General features: G+C 47.9%; 1 protein-coding gene across 36 annotated transcripts in view; it reads right to left on the bottom strand.

Annotated features, from left to right (window-relative positions):
• The window catches only part of CELF2 (CUGBP Elav-like family member 2), a 555,810-nt gene that overhangs the window by 53,385 nt on the left and 481,550 nt on the right, over positions 1-20,875 (bottom strand). For all 36 annotated transcript variants that reach the window (XM_042230301.2, XM_060397192.1, XM_060397193.1 and 33 more), the window contains 3 exons: positions 18,540-18,588; positions 8,942-9,076; positions 353-432 (listed from right to left, as the gene is read on the bottom strand). In XM_042230301.2, the coding sequence (XP_042086235.1) occupies positions 353-432; positions 8,942-9,076; positions 18,540-18,588 (264 nt within the window). The remainder of the gene's footprint in view (positions 1-352; positions 433-8,941; positions 9,077-18,539; positions 18,589-20,875) is intronic.

The raw sequence follows: 20,875 nt of genomic DNA, 5'->3' as shown, positions 1-20,875 counted from the left end.
TTCCTTGAGGGGCAAGAGGATGCCCGGGTTAAATGGCATCATGCACTTTACACGGCAGGACCTGGGCCACCACCAACAAAAGGCTCAGCAAAGAAGGCAGAGCAAGTGGAAGGCTTTACTAGGTGCATCTCCAGCCATTAGGGGAAAAATTCAGAGGAGAGAGAGAGCGGGAGGGAGAAGGAAGTGGGGCGGGGGGAGAGAGATTCAGGGAGGAGGAGCATGGACAAACGGAGGGGGAGGAGGTGAAAGTTTGCATCTGTGATTGCCATGGGAACAGTCCACACAGGAGAGGCTCGCGTCCCACTCCCCACCATTTGCACAGGAAACGAAGGAAGGGCAGATGATACAGTACCTCCATGGTCTGGGACTGGTGCATGGCTTTGATTGCATTCTGTGCCATTGCCCTTGTAGAAAATGTGACAAACGCACAGCCTGTGGGAAACAAGGGGGCAGGGAGCAGGAAAGACAAAAACAACAAGACAAAAGGTTTGGACGCTTGTTAAACCAACACAGTCTACGAGAACCGCCACAGGACGACACTGTTCTCAGTAGTACATGAAATCAACAACTTCTCTCTCTGGGTTTCATCTCATGTTGCTTTTTTACTTGCAGTGCTGACTTGCTAATCTGACCAAAGCAGAGAGATTTACTGATGGATTAGTTTATTTATTTTTAGAATGCAGTCCAGGGAAAGGAGGCTGGGCACTCATTCTTTTTTTTTTTTTTTTTTTTTAAGTTTTTTTTAGCCACAGGTTTGAAATGTGCAAGACCTAGTTTGCATTTTCTAAAATAAAGAGTTGCAATTTTACATTTTCTCCTTGGCTGGCTATCATGACTGAGGGCATCCACCCATTCTGGTTCTATATTTCAAACGGGAGTCTTGATTTTTAAGCAGCCAATAATAAAATCCTCACACCCGGGGCAAATTAGCAAAGAGATTCCAATAGCTTGAAATGTCAGCAAATAAATATACTTCATCTTTTCTGGGTGGTTTAAAAATTAGATATATGTATAAATACACATTCATGTTACTTAAATGCAAATAAATGTACCCAAATCCTATACAAACTACTTAGTAACTGTTAATGATGAACAAAAACAAACCCCCTATTAACAAATGCGCCATTACTCTGGGAATATTCAACAGTGCATATAAAGTAAAATGTAAACATTTGCATTGGATTTGTTATTTGTATCAAATCTTCATGACTTCTGAAAGTTGCAACTTGCGGTTTCTATCAGAGACTGTACCTCAAGACAAAGCACATTTCTCTGAATGTCTCCCCTGAGGCCCAGTGAACCCTCCATGGCTATTTCTTTTTCCGGCTGTAAAATAACTAGCATCCATAGGACTCCTTGTAGCAGTGTCAGCTGCCATGCAGGTCACCGCTCCAACTACATGGCTCACTGCCCTTTCCACTAATAAAAACACTGCCTTCTAAAATTTACATTTTATTTATCATGCACCCTTGGGCTTCTCAGAGAAAAAGACTGTGAAATTAATGCAGATTCAGGCTGATTTTATAATAATACCACGGCACACTAAAAGCTTAGCTAAAGCAATGCAGACTATTTCACTTATGATCTCTAATGACTTTAAAAGTGCATTGATTTTCAGCTTCTTTAGCCTTGCACAGTTTGAACTTAGGTATCAGAGAATAATTTAGTGTTCCACTCAATTGCCTCAAAACATTATTATTATTGCTACTTAAAAAGATTTGCAAATGAAGCAGATCTAAACACTGAGGGGCCAAAGCCTGTCATCTCGGAGTGCACAGAAGTGGAATTCTGGCGCCCATCACACGAGATGGGCGCCTCTGTGGCCAAGAAGCCAAGCAGAAAACTCTACATCTAGACAACCAGCACGTGGTTCGTGCATGGGAGTCCCTGTGGGGACCATCAAATACGTTTTCTCTGTTTGCTCTGCATGGGTACCTGGTGAGATTATCAAGTCAATACTGTATTAGCACTTTTTCATCAACAGCAATAAGAGAAAGCAATGCCTGCCCACACCCCCAAAGCACAACAACATCCAGTCATGAAAAAAAGTCAATGCATTTTTTTTTTTTTTTGCATCATGCTGTAAGTTTTAATACACAAAAACTCTCAGTACATGGGAGGTTCATCTCATTCACCTCTACGTTAAGCTGTCCTAATGAAGCCTGCAGTCTAGCTCACTAAGAATGCCAAGCTATTTCTTAGTTCTCCCGACGTTACAGCAGCTGGTGAAGCTGTTTGAGCATGGTGCCTATATCTATACTGGCTGGGGTTTCTGTCATCAACAGAAGCAGCTGGGCGGCCTCCTCTAAGGCATCTAGATGAGATGATGTGTGTAATGCCGTGAGAGACCTACAGCGGGACCTCTGCTGGCTCCATACTGAAATGTACTCAGCTCCAAGATGAGAGAGTCCCAAATTTACCATCCGTTTCAAAGTAATATCTCTTGAAGACTGTGATTATCACTGACACTATTAGCAGGGGAAATAAGACCGGGAGACTCTTCTTTCTTATTTCTTATCTGGAGACTGCAGGAGAGGCACAGGAAATCATCTCATGGAGGCAGATCTGAAACCGTGGGCTAACTCTGTTTCATTCGCTTTGCTCTTATTGTTCGGGGGCATGTGCCAAACTGAGTGTCCAAACGGAGGTTCAGAATGCATAAGAAAACATGTAAAATGTCAACAAAAATCAATAAGGCACAGTATATGCATTTACTACAGTTTCAGAGCAAGCAGAACTTTTGTTAACTTCAGGAGAAAGATCTAGCAATTAACAGGTCTCGAAAGAAAAGTCTAGCAAGAGAACAATGAAGTGATCTCTCTATAAACTCGAACCATTCACTGCCCTTTGCTCTATGAAACCTGCAATTAAAAGCTTGACTGATGCTTCTAATTATACAGTCCTCATCCCCTCCCAAAAAATGATCTGACAAGTCTGATGACTTCTTTAACCTTTTAATTCTGTCGGCAGCAGTGCAGGGAGAGAAAACCTGTCTCCTAGGGACTCTGTCAAGTTCCACGCTCTGTGCTGTGTTCAGTTACTTAAGGGAGAAAAACGACTGTGTCATTTATAAAAGGGGAGCACGTGTCTGTTTGCTGCTCTGGATAAAGTCAAGCAACTTCAGAACCAGATGTTCCACGGGCTGGTAGCTTGTTAACCTTTGCAACGTCTCTAAAACAGGAGGGTGTGGGTAGTCCTACGACTAGGTTCATTTTGTTTTAAGCACCACTGAAAACACTGGCTTTGGAGTGAGCCCTCAAATCTGTGGCTTTTCACTAACACTCGAGTGCCTATGGTCAAAATGGACTGGCACCTTCTTCCACAAGCCAATCGGATGACTTTCCACTGGACAGAAATGTCTTAGGTCCGCTCCGCTGTCCCCCTTCTCTTTCTACAAGTGAGCTTCTGGGTACAGTGGAGTCCACTGGGTCTCAACAGGACAAGTGCTCTGATCTTACACGGTCAGCCCTCAACTGTTCTAGGCTGTCGCACATGCTGGCAAAATGCGGGAGAACTTAGATTTTGGGGAAAAAAGTACCGGTACCAAGATAATGAAGCCACTTTTGGTGGTGGTGGTAGGGTGGGGAAGACAGCCTATATATCTTAAAGGTTCCAAATACATAATAGCAAAAAAAAAAAAAAAAGCAAAAATTCCATCTGTAAATGTATCCAACCTGTAATTTAGCTTGCCACTATTTATTGTCTCCACTTTCAGAGTGTCAGAGATTGCTAATAGAAAAGAAAGGAGTTGAATTTCTCTTTTGACGGTGATGCTGTCTTCCTGCCGTTGGAGTAGATGAATGATTGACTGGGGAAAGGGTTCTCAGAGTGATTTCCTCCTACAGACAGGATCTAAGGGGAGCGCAGAGCCCTGTCGCTGAGCGGCTTTTGGTCTCCGTCTACTACACTTGTCATTTCGATTGAAAGGATGTCTTAACTCAGGTGTTCTACGTTTTCTCTAGAGTGCAAGGGAATTTTGAGAGAACTAGATGAATTCTTGCTGTGGACCAAAAAGATAGCGAGAGAGAAGACAGACAGAAAGGAAAAAAGCAGAGGCACTAGCACTTTTAAAAGCACATAAAATGATGCCAAGGCCTCTTGTTCTCTGCTGCTTCTTTGAAAGAGCAGCAACAGCCACTTTACTTCAACTGAAGGAAGCATAATTTAAGATAACTTGTGTGGCATGAGAAGATGTCAGCTTACGGAAAACCTCTTCAGCTGTAGGAAGATCTTAGCGCAGCCAGTTTTCTTCTCTGTATCTTCTGAGCAGGATTTAAACTACTCCATAAGTAAGACACTGGAGCATCAGAGTTAATACTATGATGCACAACCCCAAGGTCAGGTTTGTTTATTTAAAACTGGCATGGAGAGATCGTTCATTCATGGCTCCCGAGGTTGAGGGAAGGCTGGGATGTCAGAGTTGGCAAAATCTCACCCCTGAGATGAGCCTGGAAGAGTATCCAGAACAGGACGACATGCGTGCTCAATCACGTCTGACTCTCTGTGACCCGTGGACTGCACCCGCCAGGCTCCTCTGTCCATGGAATTCTCCAGGCAAGAATACTGGAGTGGGTTGCTGTTTCCTACTCCAGCAGATCTTCCTGACCCAGGGATCGAACCCACATCTCTTGTGTCTCCTGCATTGGTAGGTGGATTCTTTACCACTGAGCTACCTGGGCAGGATGACAAGATGCAGCTAATAACTCAGGAGGCCTCTGGCACAGGTTCCCACATATCTGAACATTTGGGCACCACGTGGACATGACTAAAATGTCACGGTCAAAACTGAGTCCTCTCCCTGTGTATGTTTTAAAAGTCAAAAGCCCACTCCCATATTTCAGATCAGATATACTGAAAACAAATGAGGACATACTGGCTACATCCAGACTGTGCTCACCAACATCCCTGAAAATATCGCCAATTCCTGTGTCAAGGGTTTTGGCAGGAGAATGTTGGAACATCATAAACACAGCTGGAATATTCTTAAACAAGCAGAAAGTTACCCTAAATGGCAGTGAAGATCTGACTGCAGTTCATGGGAAAGAAGAATGAAATCAACCGCTTCACTGTCTCTGAGTTACAGATACTCCGTTGCCACGGTGTAGCAAACCCGGCAGATCGTACCCAGGTCATTCAATCTGACCGTGGGATTGCGGGTGAGAACATTCATATTTTAGGAAATGGACACGCTCAGGTTACACTGTCCAGCAGATGTGTTGGTGTGGCAGTCTGGGGCTGTGCTTCTAACAGCAGACGTCTTGTTTTGCCTGCCATGGGTGGGCTCGTGCAATCTGGCCTGCTTCTCAGTGGAGGCTCACGTGGGGGCCCTGAGAGGCACATCTGCCACTGCAGAAAGATCTGAATCTCATGAGGGGCTGAAAAGCATTCCAAAGTAGGTTTTCCAAAATGGCAGAATGGGTTACTGCCCCAAAGGAGAAGATGCATGTTTAGATGGGGGCACACGGTGTAAGGTGAGCAGAGTCCAGATGTCTGTTGGGTCGTTTCAACAGGCCTGGCAGGTGCTGTCCACGTGTAGACATGACAGTTTCCCTGGGGGAGAGGGCAGGATAGGAGGTCCTGTCTCAAAACACGGCACAGATCTGGGTGCTGGTGAATAACTATGGGGCCTTTAAAACAATCTTTCCTGCCTATATGGAGGTCATGATTTTTTTCTTTTTTAAATAGTGATTCTAACTGAAAGTATAGTAAGGCTTGATAAATGTGAGCTCTGGCAACTACTCTCACTTGGGGCAAGGGTACTCAATCAACAAGCCTGGAGGAACCGCAGCGTAACACCTGCCAGGTAGGAATGTCAACTACTGACATGGCAGTAGAGAAGGAAAGACATCAGACGCCTGTTGGAGACCCAGGGCTACTAACTGGAAATGTGCTCAGCTCAAGGGCGTCTCTCCCCTATCATAATCACGTGGTTTGATTTAAATCCTTTCCTACTGACTAGTTTATACTCTGGTTTAGTATTAAAACGTGCTTTTCAGAGCAGCCAATCTCTCATTTCACTTCATTTTTATTTATTCTGTAAACAGCTGAGCCAGCAACAGGCATGGAGACCGGAAATGCTGAGTGTCCCTGCGCGGGAGTGCCGCTGATGGAGATACTTATTAATATTTGATTGAAAACTGCAATTTTTTAATGAAAGCAAAACAGTAGCATGAAAGAGAATTGTTCTTTCAACAAATACACTGATTCAGGAGCAGTCCCCAGTACCCAGGAGACCCTGGGTACTGCTAATTGAAAAATGCACCACTGTCTGTCTTTATATTTCAGAACAAATGACTATAAATGAGTATTTTCTTTTTGCCATAGGGGATTCTCATCAGTTTGCTAGAAATTCAGAAATTACTTTTCTGTTGGAAAAAAAGTGGGGGGCAAGAAAGAGGATTCTACTCTTTACATTAAACTGGTATTTGCATAAAATATTGAAGAAAATGTTAACTTGTTTCAGAAATAGGCTGCTTCTGGTGCCAAGTGCTGGTTCATCAGCCGAACGGCAGGTTGAACTGGCCAATTTCTCTCAAGTACGGTGTCTTGATGCTGTTTTCTGTGAAAGTTTTGGCTGCTTTAAAATCTCAACTGCAAAACTTATCTACCATATGCTTGGGATCTCTAGACACCAGTGCTGTTCCCATCTCTGCCCCCTGCGGAGAGGTGGAGAAACTGAGTCAGAGACTCAGTTCGTAAATCAGTAGAGGGAGAACGGAAGTCCAGCGTGCCTACTTCATAGTCAAGGCCTCCAGGTCACCCTATGAATGGTCTGCTTCTACAAACACACAGAAGCATTCCCTGGCGGTCCCGGGGTTGGGACCCCGCGCTTTCACTGCCAAGGGACCGGGTTCGATTTCTGATTGGGGAACTAATCACACTGCAAGCTGCAGTGTGGCCAAAAAAAAAAAAAAAAGAAGATAATAAAAGTGTGGACGCTAACCACGCCCTATTCGAGAAGGGCACATATTTTGACTGCTGCCATCATCATGGGGGAAACTGAGGACAGAGACAGGGAAAGGAGTGGACAGCGCCCCAGGAGTTTCTCTGGAGAAGCTCTAGGTCTGGACCCCAGGGTCACCGACCTCCAAGGCACTATACAGCTCACTATGGCTGTCTGTTCCTTGTCCACACAGCACACCTGAGCAAGTGCAAAATGCAAAGGAAACACGGAAAGGCGACTGAGGACTGTAATGCGGGAGAATGGTGGTGCTTACGAGTAAACCGGCAGCAGACGAGGGTTCACAAAAATACTCTCGTCTTTCTTGCCTGTTTAATTCAGCCACGCTGTATTTCCCCCAGGCATTTGCTCTCCCAGACTGTTGTGCCTATCTGCCTCTCTCGGCTGCAGCAGGCCTGGATGACCCGATGTGATGATCAGCTCTCCTGGCGTGGGGGCTGCTGGGGTGCTGCAGGGTGATCCAGGATGCAAACCCCAGCAGCCTTCTGCTTGCGAGGCTGTCCAGGCCCCCAGCACAAGGAGCCAGCCGGGGTGATGCTGGTGGAGGCACAGGCGCTAAGTGACAGATTAGCTCAAGGCACCGGGTCTGCTCACAGGGACCCCACTTGACATGGTGTCTTGCTCAGCTTTTACACTCCCATCTTTTCAGGGAGTGTTAAGCGTCTTTTCCAGGCCGCCGCCTCCTCCTGTCTGTCTCCTTTTTAAAGCCACCTTCAGAAGGAAATGTAGGGATCACAAGATTGGAGTTGTTCCTCCTCCGCCCATAGTCTTCCTCAGCACTCCCTTTGTTTGGGGCTCTGGGGGTGGAGGCAGGTGGAAAGCTTTTGTTCCCTGTGCCTTCGAGCAGCTGACATCGTGTCTTATGTCTAAAAGTCAAAAGAACACATGTTCTTCTTCCCAGGGTGGAGAGTTTAGGTAAGACTAGGGAGATGGGTGAACACCAGTGCCTTGACACTTAAGGCCCAAACTTTTCTTTCGACGCAGGGCTCAGGACAGAGGCAGGCAGTGCAGTCCTAGAAACCAGAGATGGGGACCCGAGAGACGTTTCTAATTATCCCTGTGGAACCTGCCTCGGAAACTTCACTAATTGAATGAAATCCTCTCTGTGTTGCCAAAACACCTTTCTTATGAGAATGGACAAATGTGTTTTACATGTATGGCTTCCCCTGGGCCTCGCTGAGCTGACTCAGGTAACTTAGTCAGATGACTGGGGACCCGGTGACAAGCCTTATGAGTGGTTTAAGGAAGGAAGTGTATGGCCTTGTCAAAGGGGGAGATAAGTGTGGAAACAGAACAGTCACCTCCAACCACCTTTTATCGTTGTTGGCGAAAATGCTGGTTTTCATCAGTGCTGGAAAGCCCAGCCTTTGCCTCTATCCTGGTGATAAAGAAGAACCTGCAATCTCCTGGATGAAGTCATTTCTCTGTCACTTAATGGACTCTCTATGTTTAGGACTCCAGAAGGTTTGCTCCTTGCTGTAAAACCCTAACACCCTGAGACAGGCTGGGTTACTGTGAGTCTGTATCTGCTCTATGCTATGCAGGGCAATTTTTTTCCTTGGTTTATTTCTCTGTTAAGATGCCCACACCCTCAACACCTCTTCCAGGAACAGGCAGAAAGTCAGAAAACTAAGATGCAAGCGGCACACATTCCCTCTCGCCCGCCAAGTCTCTCCCCCACCCGTCCCCAATCTCCTCTAATCTGAGACTGAAAAGCGACGTGTAATGACAGGGCAGCCTGAAGGCCTCCTGACTGACAGTGATAACCTGAGCTAATATGCTGGCACCAGGACCTTCTCGACTCAAGAAATAAGAGGTGATCATCCGCGCCACGGTGAAAAGTTCGGGCTGGCTAAGTTCGTCCCGTGGGGCGTGTCTTGGGGCGACCTCCGGCCGTGCACGGGGCTGCGTCTACCTCGGCTGGGACGCGGGGCTCCAATTAGCGCAGAAGGGCAGAGACGCTGCAGACGGCACACTCACCTCGGCTCAGCCCGTCGGGCCCCCGGAGGATCCGGCATTCTTCTATCTGGCCAAACGGAGAAAACATCACCCGGATATCATTCTCGTTACATTTCTTCGAAACCATTCCTATGAACAATTTTCTGTCTTCCACGGCTAGGAGATAGAAATAATGAATGAGCCAAGGCCATTTCATCTTACTCCTTGCAGGCAACGCTTCATCACCACCTCCGACCGGGCCCCGAGGCTAAATCTTCAGACGCCCAGGCCACGAACAGGCCACCTCTGCCCTCCCACCCGGCCCTTCCTCAGCGTCTCAGCTCCTATTCCAACGCCAGGAGTTTGTACACTAATAAAACATCTCCAAGGGACACTGTTTTTAAGTCCTTTCCCTCCCATTTTTAAGCAAACAGTAATATGTTCACTAAAATGGTAAAGTTCTGGGTAACCGCCAAGTGATACCCTTGCACAGAGGTATTTAGGGATACAAATTTTGTTTTGTGGTTGCGGGTGGGGGATAGATGTTCTTCTAACTTGAGTGACAGGGAAAGAGAACGGTCAGGAGAGGAAAAACAACAGAAACTGAGTGAAAAAGTGGTCACCAAAGCTTTTAACAAAGCACTGACGGAAGAAAACATTCTCCTTCCCTCATTTCAAACGGCTTCGTCCTTGGGGGTCCAGACGAGAACAGGAGAGAAGAGATGAGAATTTCTCCAGGGGGCTGGGCAATGGCCTTCTGTCCATAGCACTGGCTACACAGCCCCACCCAGGGCAGCACACGTGGTCTGCACATTATGATTAAAGATGAAGGCAACTGCAGTCAGGTGAGTGTGGCTGCAGTTATTTGAGAATCTCGTGTGGGGGGTGGGCTCCGTCTCAGGGTGAAATCTATCAACAACAACAAAAGCATAAGGAAGGAACAATACTATTCTGTCCTTTTGGAGGTGCGTGCATGTGCGTGTGTGTGTGTGTGTGGCTGTACACAGCATGTGGGATCTTATGGGAGGCCTTAGTTCCCCGGCCAGGAATCGAACCTGTGCCCCTTGAAGTGGAAGCTCAGAGTCTTAACCACTAAACCAGCAGGGAAGTCTGGGACGTAGGATTCATGATGTACAGAAATGCATTTGGGTGTCAGGGCAACAACGCACAAAGTCTAACCTTGGAAGCTGACAGTGGGTAGAGATCAGGGAAGGTTTATTCCTGATGACCTGGGAGATTTTCCCCCTAAACCAATGTGCTTGAGCTCAGGATAACAGCATATGCTTAGTCTCAAAGGCAGGACTACTATGGATTTCAACACAGCCTTCTGTAGGAGAGTGCACAAGATCATCCTAGAAGCCCTCAGGGAGACGGCTTGCTTATTTTCCATGTTTCACTTCATTTCTTAGAATAATAATAATAAAAATAATAATAAAAAATGGCCAGCTACAGCAGCACTTCGGAAAGTCCTAGCTTAAGGGATTCTTTTTTATCTGTATTATAATCTTGTCATTGCTATTTAATTGGCTTTCATTCCTGTTTCTCTTACTCTTTCCCTGGACAGTAAGTATCTCATTATCCTCTAACTGGCAAGAGTGTATTTGAGACTTGCCAGGGCCAATTGCTTCAGGTACCGAAGTCAGACTCCATGGTCTGTGTCTTCCAGGAGCTGGAACGGACGATCTGTTGATGTAATGGAGAAAGACTGGTTTCCTCTGAAGCAACGCCATCCAGGAGAGCTCGGCAAGAAGGGGGAGTCTGGTCTGTGACGTCCACCCCAGTAGTTAAAGCTGCCTGAGGCCACTGAGCACTCTGAAAGCTGGCCACTGTGCGCGAGAAGGTGAATTCTTCCTGTGACATAATTTTCACTAATTTAAAAGCCGCATGTGACTGCTACATTGGACAGGGTGGCACTCAGGGGCTAAGAGCTTGCAGTCACAGAATCCCAGGCTGGAAGCAACAGCCTTGAAAGACATGTTGTGTGACTCTAAAGAGACGCCCAAGGCCCAGCAGGGGGAAGGGTCCAGCCAGGGGACCTTCCACAAGTGGGTAGCCTGACCTGGACCAGGATCCGGTCCCCTCTCCAGCCTGGGGTTCTGCTCCCTCCACTGTGTTTCTGGCAAGTCCGGAGAAGGCAGATGAGGCTAGGAGAGGAGGCCAGTGCTGTGAGCTGGGGACCCTGGTCCTCACTCCAGCGCTGCCCAGAAGGTGATGGGTGACCTTGGGGGCTAAGCAGACCTCTCTGGACCTTAGTCTTATCATCCATGGAATGAAGGTTTCCATTCTTTTTCTTTTCTTTCCTCTCTCTCTCAAGTGATGGAGAGAAGGCAGCCTGGTTATATGGTTCGCCTACCATGAAATTAAAAGACACTTACTCCTTGGAAGGAAAGTTATGACCAACCTAGACAGCATATTCAAAAGCAGAGACATTACTTTGCCAACAAAGGTCTGTCTAGTCAAGGCCATGGTTTTTCCAGTGGTCATGTATGGATGTGAGAGTTGGACTATAAAGAAAGCTGAGCACCGAAGAACTGATGCTTTTGAACGTGGTGTTGGAGAAGACTCTTGAGAGTCCCTTGGACTGCAAGGAGATCCAACCAGTCCAACCTAAAGGAGATCAGTCCTCGGTTTTCATTGGAAGGACTGAATTTGAAGCTGAAACTCCAGTACTTTGGCCACCTGATGCAAAGAGCTGACTCATTGGAAAAGACCCTGATGCTGGGAAAGATTGAGGGCAGGAGAAGGGGACGACAGAGATGAGATGGTTGGATGGCATCACCAACTCGATGGACATGGGTTGGGTGGACTCTGGGAGTTGGTGATGGACAGGGAGGCCTGGCGTGCTGCAGTTCACGGGGTCGCAAAGAGTCGGACACCACTGAGCGACTAAACAGAACAGAACAGAACAGAACTGAAGCACTTGGGTTTGGAGGCTCATGGACTTCAGAATCCCTTTCTACTAGCCCCTCTCTCCATACCAGTCGCAGCTCCCAAGACAATGCAGAGAAAAGAGGGTTCCAAGGAATTTAGGCTGAAAACCACAATTCCACAATCCCTGTGAACTATGAATTGTGCTCCAGAGATTAAGAAAGGCTTGACATTAGATGTGGAATTGAAGCTGGACTTTAAGAAGTATTGGCAGGGTCTGGATGGACTGGTAGTGGGCTGGGGACATCACATATTAATCAGACAAGGCGCAGAGTTAGGGTAGAACAAGGACAGTCCTTGGGGTGTGCAGAGGCAGGCAGCCTTACTGGAGAGTCATATGTATGAGTTTCTGCTTCACCAGCAGAGAGGGGCTCAGTGCGGAAGGAAGGTCACCAGTGGTCCAGGGCCCTTGACCCTGTTGAGACTTGTCGAGGAAGCAATGGGCATCACAGGCTCTGATTCCTGGCAGAGCCCATGGAGAACCCCAGTTACTTTGTGCAGATGAAGATTTTTTAATTTAAGAAACCTTTTTTTCTCCTGTCAGAGTGAGTGGACTCCCGGTCATCTAGTAGGAGCTGGTGAAGCACAGTTAAGTCGAAGGTTGGGTTGGCCCAAGGATCCAAGCATTTCTAGAAGCATCAGATACCAGAGAGGATGGCTTCTTGGCAACGGGAGCTTCTGAGCTCCAGTGTGAGGGCCCCGACAGTATGAGGCATTCCCGTGAACCAGAAGGGGAAGACAGGACTGACGGAAATGGGACTGAGGAGGGAGGGAAACTTAGGGCAGGAGGGGAACTGTCCCGACCCCTTCCCACCCTCATCTCTGGGACTCCCACCCTCAAGAAGCTATGGCTGATATCTTGATGAGTACAAAGCTAATTTCTGTTGTATTTCTTCTTATCCAGAAGAATCCAGTTTTGGTTCTTTCAAACAAAAGCGAGGGATAAAGTCCCAGTTGGTCCTTGGTTTCCCTGGTAAACCTATAATTACAGTCTTTAACCACAACAGGTCTCAGGGTTTGAGCTTTGCTGGGGTGGGAGAATGCTAGAGCCACCTAAACATGCAGCTCCTGAGGAAGCTAAAAAATGATTTCTTCCTATAAGAACATTAAAAGAAAAAAGGAAACCACTTAAGAAATCCTGACTTCCTAGGCTCAATGGAGGGGTAAACTCTGACAAGCAGAGGGAGGAAACATCACTGTCACTTTTTCCAATAACAAGTATTAGCTTAAAGAAAATCTACACCATCCTCATGCTACTGAAAGTGCTAACTTCCTTCCCTGTGCGTGGATGTGTGTGTAACATATGTGTGTGGACATGCCCGTGTGCATGCATGTGAGTGGACGTGTGGGGACATATGTGTGTGAACGCGCATGTATGCATGTGTGAGTGGACATGCGTGTGGACACGTGTGCATACATTGTGAGTGGACATGTGTGTATGCATGTGTGAATGGAAATGTGTGTGCACGTGTGCATGCATTGTGAGTGGACATGTGTGTGTATGCATGTGTAAGTGGACATGTGTGTGTGTGGTGCCACGTGTGTGCATGTATATGGGAACCTGAATGGCAGCAATCTCTTGAGCCAAAGCTGCTCTGTCGTTTTAACAGTTGGACCTTGTTTACTATCGTGGCAAAATGGGAATAACTACAAACACTGAGCTTTCCTCTCCTTGAGTTCTCCTGGATCTTCCAGTGAAAATTTATTCCTGAAATTTATTCCTCAGATTCCCATTCTAAGTATCGCCGAACAGTTCCGTCAACATGTTAAATAAACATAATCATCCTGAATTCACTTAACTTTTTCATCAACGTTAGATGCATTTTCTGCTGGGCCTTGCCTAAGTACTCCCAAGCAGTTACATAGCTCACTAATTTTCTTTCCATCCACAAGAATGCCAGGTGCTTAAATAAACCTACCACATCCATAATGTTCTGCTAAGTGCTTTAGGGAAACTAAAAAAAAAAGATAATGTCTTTGCCCTCTGGAGGAAAAGTCCATCTTCCTTTAGATAACCAATGAATGAATGAGGGGAAATGCTTCTTACACCAGGGGCTATACAGTCGGGGTGGCCACAAATGCCGGCAGTGGATTCACAGCAGCGATCACTGCCAGCTCCCCTTCCACAGGGTAAATAAGAAGGGTTAATATTACAGGTACCTGGGGACTTTTTAAGTTCATGGACTAGAAACTTAATTTTTAACGCGCCCCCACCCCCAACTGTAAGTCTGTGCTAATACCCTGGTGTACAACCTGTCAAAGTCGCACCTGTATTCAGGGAGGCCTGAATTCATTAACAACTTTCCAATGTGTTGGTGCTAACATACGGCATTTAATTACGGCCTCTGAATGGCAGAGTCTACTTTGAATTTCAAAATGATTTCTTCCTTTTCCAGTGCATCAGCAAGTGACTGCAGGGGGACACCCAGATCCCCATCTCTACAGGCTTCGCCCTCCCTGGACAGACAGCATCCCCTCATACTGGCTCTCGTGAGCCTGGAACTGGATGGCCGGTCACTGGAGGTTTCAGAGGCCTTGAGGAAAGAGATGGGGGCTTAAGTGGCATTTCTGGATGTGAGGCTCTTGGGACCCTTGACAGGCCGTGAGGCTGGAAGTTAAAGCAGAATGAACCTGAACATTCTGTCCACAGAGTCAAAAAAGAATCCTTGAAGCTAGGAGCATGACCTCAGAAGTACACATGGCTCCAGCCCCTGGGACCCCAAGTCCAGAGCCAAAGGCGACCACCACGACTTCCTCATCACCCACTGCTGGACTGACTTCAGACTCAGTAACTGCCTTCAAACCGATGGAGGATTAAAAGCTGGAAACAGGCCCTCTGATGGGAGAGAGAACGAAGAAGAGTGTGTGTGTGTGAGTGTGGCTGGTCCCTGCAATAATCCACGCCTCCTCAAACGTTCTTCCTATACTGCCCACTCAACCAGGTGCAAGGGAAAAACAGCCACAAAAGGTGGGTGCTGTTGAGACCCGGGCATATGTTCAGTGTGTTCTTCTCAAAGTCCCTGATGTTTTATTGCTGGTCCAGAGTAGGACCTTTTTATTTGGATGCCTGGTGCAGTAGAAGCGCAAGAACGTGAAGTATTGATGAAATGCTGGGAGTCTGCATAAATGTGCTGGAGGCTACAGCTGACGCCGGAGCCACTGGAAGCGCAGGTTCCGGGAAGGCTGGAGATCTCGCAGGTTTGTTCCAGAAAACAGTCAAGTGCAGGGAACACATACGAGAGCAGACTCACATTTCTCGGTGCGGGGCTTCCCTGATGGCTCAGTGGTAAAGAACCTGCCTGCAATGCAGGAGACCTAGGTGCGATCCCTGGGTCGGGAAGATCCCTGGACAATGAAAGGTCAACCCACTCCAGTATTCTTGCCTGGGAAATCCCATGAACAGAGGAGCCTGGTGGGCTACAGTCCATGGGGTCATAAAGAGTCGGACATGACTTAGTAACTGAACAACAAACCACATTTCTGGGCCCAGCACAGAGGTTCCCTCTATCAGAATCCCTGAGTGGACAAAAGCTTAAAGGAGTGATTGCTTTTCTGGAGTTCATTTGTACATCACTAATGAATCTGTGATGAATCTTGCTCAGCAAATATGAAGTTGGAGAAATCTGAACACACTGATAATGAAGAGAGTAACTGTCTCACTATGATGAGTCCTTTGTGCCATCCATAAATGTCAGCAAACTCAGAAAAAAAAAAAAGTGCAATTAGAGCTCATTATACTTCTTTCACAGCCACAGGAGCTATTTTGAGCATCTGAGCCCAAGAAATCTTGATGCTCTCTGAGCTGCAGAAACTATGAAAAAGTGAAAAGTTAAAGTAAAAGTCTCTCAGTCGTGTCTGACTCTGTGACCCCATGGACTGTAGCCCGCCAGGCTCCTCTGTCCATGGAATTCTCCAGGCAAGAGCACTGGAGTGGGTAGCCATTCCCTTCTGCAGGGGATCTTTCTAACTCAGGAACTGAACTGGGGTCTCCGGCATTGCAGGCGGATTCTTTACCAGCTGAACTACCAGGGAAGCCTCTCAGAAACTATGCTTACCTGTCAAAAATGCCATGTGACATCAGAAAAGGCCTGCAGCGTATATCCCTGGCTTTGGGACATAATACCTTTCTCCTTCCACTCAGGTCCAAGGAGAACCCTGAAGTCTGCTCATGACTATGCAAGGCGGGAGCCTCCGTGAAGAAGAGCTCTTTAAAAGCCACCTTCGGTCCCTTTATACTATTTGACTTTTTGTTTCTTAAATGAAAATTCAGAAAATGAAGTTCAATCTGCAAGCCAAGGGACCAATGGCCCAGAAAGAAGGTTTGTGGGTTTTCCTTTGTGTGTTCAGATCTAAGCTTTGGCAGGAAGAGCCCAAGGCTGCAAGGGCCAGCCTCTGGAAGGGCCAGGAGGCACCAGAGAAGCTGCCTCTGAGGGCTAGAGTTATGTCCTCAGCAGAGCCGAGTGGATGCTCACCTTGCACCAGGTGTGACCTTAAGTTCTGCAGATGTCAACTGTGAGATGACACTGTCAGGTGGGCCTTACGGGCAGAGCACAGACTAGAGGACCACAGCCCCTCTTACAGCTGGAGACTTGGAGGCTGGGTGAGGTTAGAGGAACTTGCCCAAGGTCACAGCCAACAAGTGCACGGTCAGGGGTCAAGTCCGGGCTCCTCGAAAGAGGGTGCTTCTTGAGAGCTGGCATTTTTGGGTATTTGCTCATCTTAGTAAACAGTGCCCAGTCCTGCTTGGCTTCTGAGACTGTGCAAAACGGGGTGTGTCCCTGGCAGTTGCACCCTGTTGCTGTGGTTCCAGACCCCAAGCAGACCCCACCCTCAGTGTCCAGAGGACAGCCACGGTTTGTACCTGCCCAGCAGGCAATGCAGAAGAAACCTTCTCTTGGTTCGACTCTTCAGGTATTTTAAGTCACACATTTCCAACTCGGTTCTCTGTCAGGTTTATCACGATGGCCTAAGGCTCAAATGAAGCCTCTTCTGCAGACTTTGATCCCATGACTGGTGTCCTGACAGTTTGGAGGATTATGGAGCCAAAGGACAGGGAGCATCTCCTGGTGGCTGGACACGCCAGCATGACCTTTGCTGATTCATCCCACAAATACCAGCTCCATCCTTCCCCTCTCCCAAGAGGAAGAGAACGGACTGCAGGCATGCCCACCTGGAGCGTGTGGGCTCAGGGAGCCTGCCTTCTGCCTGGGCAGATGCCCTGGGTGCAGGACCCTAAGGGCCAGGGAAGAATGGGGGTGGAGACGCCAAGCAACACTTTATACAAGCGCTCAGTCTCTTATAGCACTATCCCAAACATCTAGGAAAAAAGCTCAGCTCTGAGAGGCAGTTACCTTTATTTCTATTCTATGAATGAGATTGAAGTCCAGTCTCTCTGTTACTGTCAGATACTGAAACCAGTGACAACGGACACGAGTTCCAGGAGGGAAGGGACAGTGTCTTTTGCATCCTTTTCTGCTTTTAAAAATTCACTGCTGCAGCCCCGGCCCCTGGCAACCTGCCCGGCAGAGAAAGTAACTGACGAAGAATCGTCAAACAAAGGATGAAGCAAGTGGACTAAGACCCCACAACAAAGCAGTGGCGGGTTTTAGACCCTCTGACACCCAACACCATGACTGTGATAAAGAACTGTAGGAAAAAGGGAATCAAACCCAAAGAGAAGGGTGCGGCTGGTCAGGATGGCGGTGAAGCACCAACGTTTACTCCCCGACAGGCGAATCCAGTGCTGGCAGCCTCCCCATATGAAAGGGAACTTCCTTCAAAACTTTCCAGTTGATGTGGCCAGAAAATGGGATGCGCTACAATCAGCAAAAACACACCTCGTGGAGAGGCAGAGCCTCATCATAATTTACACATGCGGATATGCGGATCTCCGAGTGCCTGCCTTCTGCCCCATGACTAATTAATGAGGTGCAGAGCTGCCTGGAGGCCGGAAGCCACGCTGATTGTGTCAGTCTTGTGGGATGGGGGTGCTGGGCTCCAGGAAGGCAGGAGATTCCTCTAACACACATTCAGTCAATCCCAAGAACAAAATGGGGAGAGGCAGTCTGCACAAGTGGAAGCAGAAACTCCAGAGAGAAACGTGCCCATCAACCCTCCGGTGTCATGGAGAGGCAAGTCCATTATTCCACGGACCGCATCAAATGCATACATAATTTTTTTTTTTTTTGCACTTAAGTGTGTGTTTATTAACCAGCAGACTGAATTCTGAATGAATATAGATGCAAATGCATGGATACAACCTAGAGAAAAGTGCAATCAGACACTCTCAAAGCCAGAGGACCAAAGGAAAGGGGGGAAAAAAAGACAGCCCAAGTCCTGGTGGGCGAGGCCCTCCTCACCTGGCTTCTCTGCCTGGTGTCATCCCTCCCTCTCGGGCGCCTGTGCCACTGTCAGAGGAGGTAGACAAGAGCCAAAGGCCACAGGGTCACCATCCCGATCACGTCCCAAACAGAGGGACACGGAAAACTGCTACTTGTAGCATCTTCACAGGTCTTTACAGCAGATACAGGAGGGAGGGGACTGAAGTTCACGTTTCTCCAGAGGTGCCCACCCCAACAGAAGCTCCTGGAGCACAGCTCTCCTCCTTCCCCAGAGAAACAGCCAGCTCCTCCCCGCACCCCCTCCCTCCGCCAGCCTCACTTCTGTGCTTAAGAAAACAGACATTAATAGGAGACAATTGGTCACCACCTACCGTTTGATTTTTCACTATCTGCAGGTTTCATCTGAATGGGATGATGCATCTAAAAATAGAAAAGTGAGACGGTAAGGCAGATTGAACAACAGTTCAACAGTCTCAGAAACCCCATGCTGTTCAGCAAGACTACAGATACCTTTAAAAGGGCATTTAAATAATAACGAGACCTCTCTCAGTTAACAGAAACTATTATATACTAAATGCAAGCATGTGTTTGACGTTCAGCAACAGGATGCTTTTAAGTCCCAGGGCTCTGTGACGTGGTATCTTACTTAACACGTGAGCTTTGCAGTCAGGCTCAAGTTCAAAACCTGGTTCTACCACTCAGTGTGGTTTCTGCCTGGATCTGACAGGTGATTCTGGCTCTGCTGTTCATTACAGTGGCGTGACCTTGGGCAAGCGTCTTCTCTGAGCTTTAGTCGCCTCATCTGTAAGATGGAGGTGACATCTATACAGTAGGGGTGGAGAGAATTATCAGAGAAGATGCATGTGATGTGTTTAACAAATGAGGCATGGGAAAAAACAGCTATCATTATTTTGTATTATTACAAACGGTCCATTTTTCTCCTGGTCATTCTATATCTGCTGCATGGCTGTTTCTTGGGTTTTGGAGTTCTGAGTAATTCGCAGGTTGACCCATTGATTGATTTAGGTGTCATCATCTAACTTTTATTAAACATGAAGTATGAGACAGGAATGCAAAGGCAGTGAAAGAATGGACAGAAGGCGAGAGGGAGGGAGTAAAGGATGAGGGAGGGGCTGACAATCACATTCAGTGTGCACGTAGGTGGAGAAAGCACCTGAGACAACGTGGGACCAAGATCCTGCATCTTGGAGGAACAAGATGCTCCATGCTCTTTAAATGATGCCAATCACACTCCTGTGCGTGATCTGCAGAGTTGACTCCAAGCACAGAACGCTGCCACCGTTTCCAATTAAAATAAATTCCTCAAATGACTTTCACGGGCTCTCTTGCTTCATATTTCATCCTACCCCAAGGACTGTCGACGCCACGGGGTAGATGGAATCAGTGGCTGTGCAAATGCTTTTATTATAATGGGTCCCATTCTGTCTGAACCTTTAATTTCCCCAGTGGACTTCCCTCACTTGCCAGCCACAGCTCTGGGTTTTATCTAATTTAAATGAAAGGGGAATGCTACTTGGCTCTGGCACCGAAATGATGGGAAGTGATTATCGGGCGGTTGAGACCACGTGCACCTAATGCCTGCCAGGGTCTTCCAAACACTAGAGGAAGAGGACGAGAGAGCAATACCGGGGGATGAGAGGCTAAATAATTCAGAGCTGCTTCGTTTACGCTCCAAGGCAAGATGCTCTTATGCACAGAACACAGGCCTTGAGGTGTGGGGTCTACTTGTATTCCCACTCCACTCATTAATACGTTCAATTTGTAGAGAAGAGACCAGCATGAGAGTGGAACGCTTAGGGGTCAGTAAGCAGCCTTGTCTTTTCAGAAAAGGGGCTGCGGGAGTCCAGGGGAGCAGGCACTTCACTCTGCCTGGTGAGGGCCGTGGGGGTGCTGTGGCAAAGGGCCCGTCTGCTTTGAGTCCTAAAGGCTGGCGGACTTGCCAGCAGAGGCAGGGCAGCCGGTGGACTGTCCCACATACAGACACGGTGGTGAGGAGGCCCCTGGCCCTCCTGGAGGCAGAGCACAGTGTGAGTATCTGCGTCAGTGGGGGGGAAGGGGGGACATGAGAAGGGGTGCCGGGGCAGCTGGTGTCCAGGCTGCTGACCATCTCACAGGCTAAGGCATTGCAATTTCACCTAAAAGTCAGCGATCAGGTATGGAATGTTTAAGCAGCAAAGCCATGAGATCCCATCTGCTTTCTTGAAAAGCCACCTTTGGCTGCAGCGTTGGAGGGTGGAGACTCAGGAGGCGAGGGGCGCAGTTCAGAGGCGACTGACTACGAACAGCCCCCGGGAGCTGGGGAAGGCCTGAACCTCAGAGGGAACTGGCTGGTGGTGGCAGAAGCCCAGGCCTGGACAGCTGGACACGAAGCTGGGGCCCGGCCTGTTTACCTCACCTCTGCGTCCTGCATATAACGCCGTGCCCTACAAGTAACTGCCTCAGCAGGGAAAACACGAGAAAGCTGGCTGGGGAGGCGGTGGGCAGAGACTGAGGGGCACAGGTCAGGACGCCCTGCACTTGGTGTGAAGCTGGAAACATGGGTCTCGACTGTCAGGACGGCTCTGGGAGCGGGCTGATGCCACAGGTGTGGCTGAAACTGTCCAGAGAAGGAAGTGAGAGAAGGGAGATGACAGCCAAGGGCAGCACCAAAGGGACAGCAGGAAGAAGAGTCTTCAGAGGCAGAGCA

This window comes from Ovis aries, chromosome 13 (assembly GCF_016772045.2).
Source record: "Ovis aries strain OAR_USU_Benz2616 breed Rambouillet chromosome 13, ARS-UI_Ramb_v3.0, whole genome shotgun sequence".
NCBI lineage: Eukaryota > Metazoa > Chordata > Mammalia > Artiodactyla > Bovidae > Ovis > Ovis aries.
This window is presented reverse-complemented; position numbering and strand designations above follow the sequence as displayed.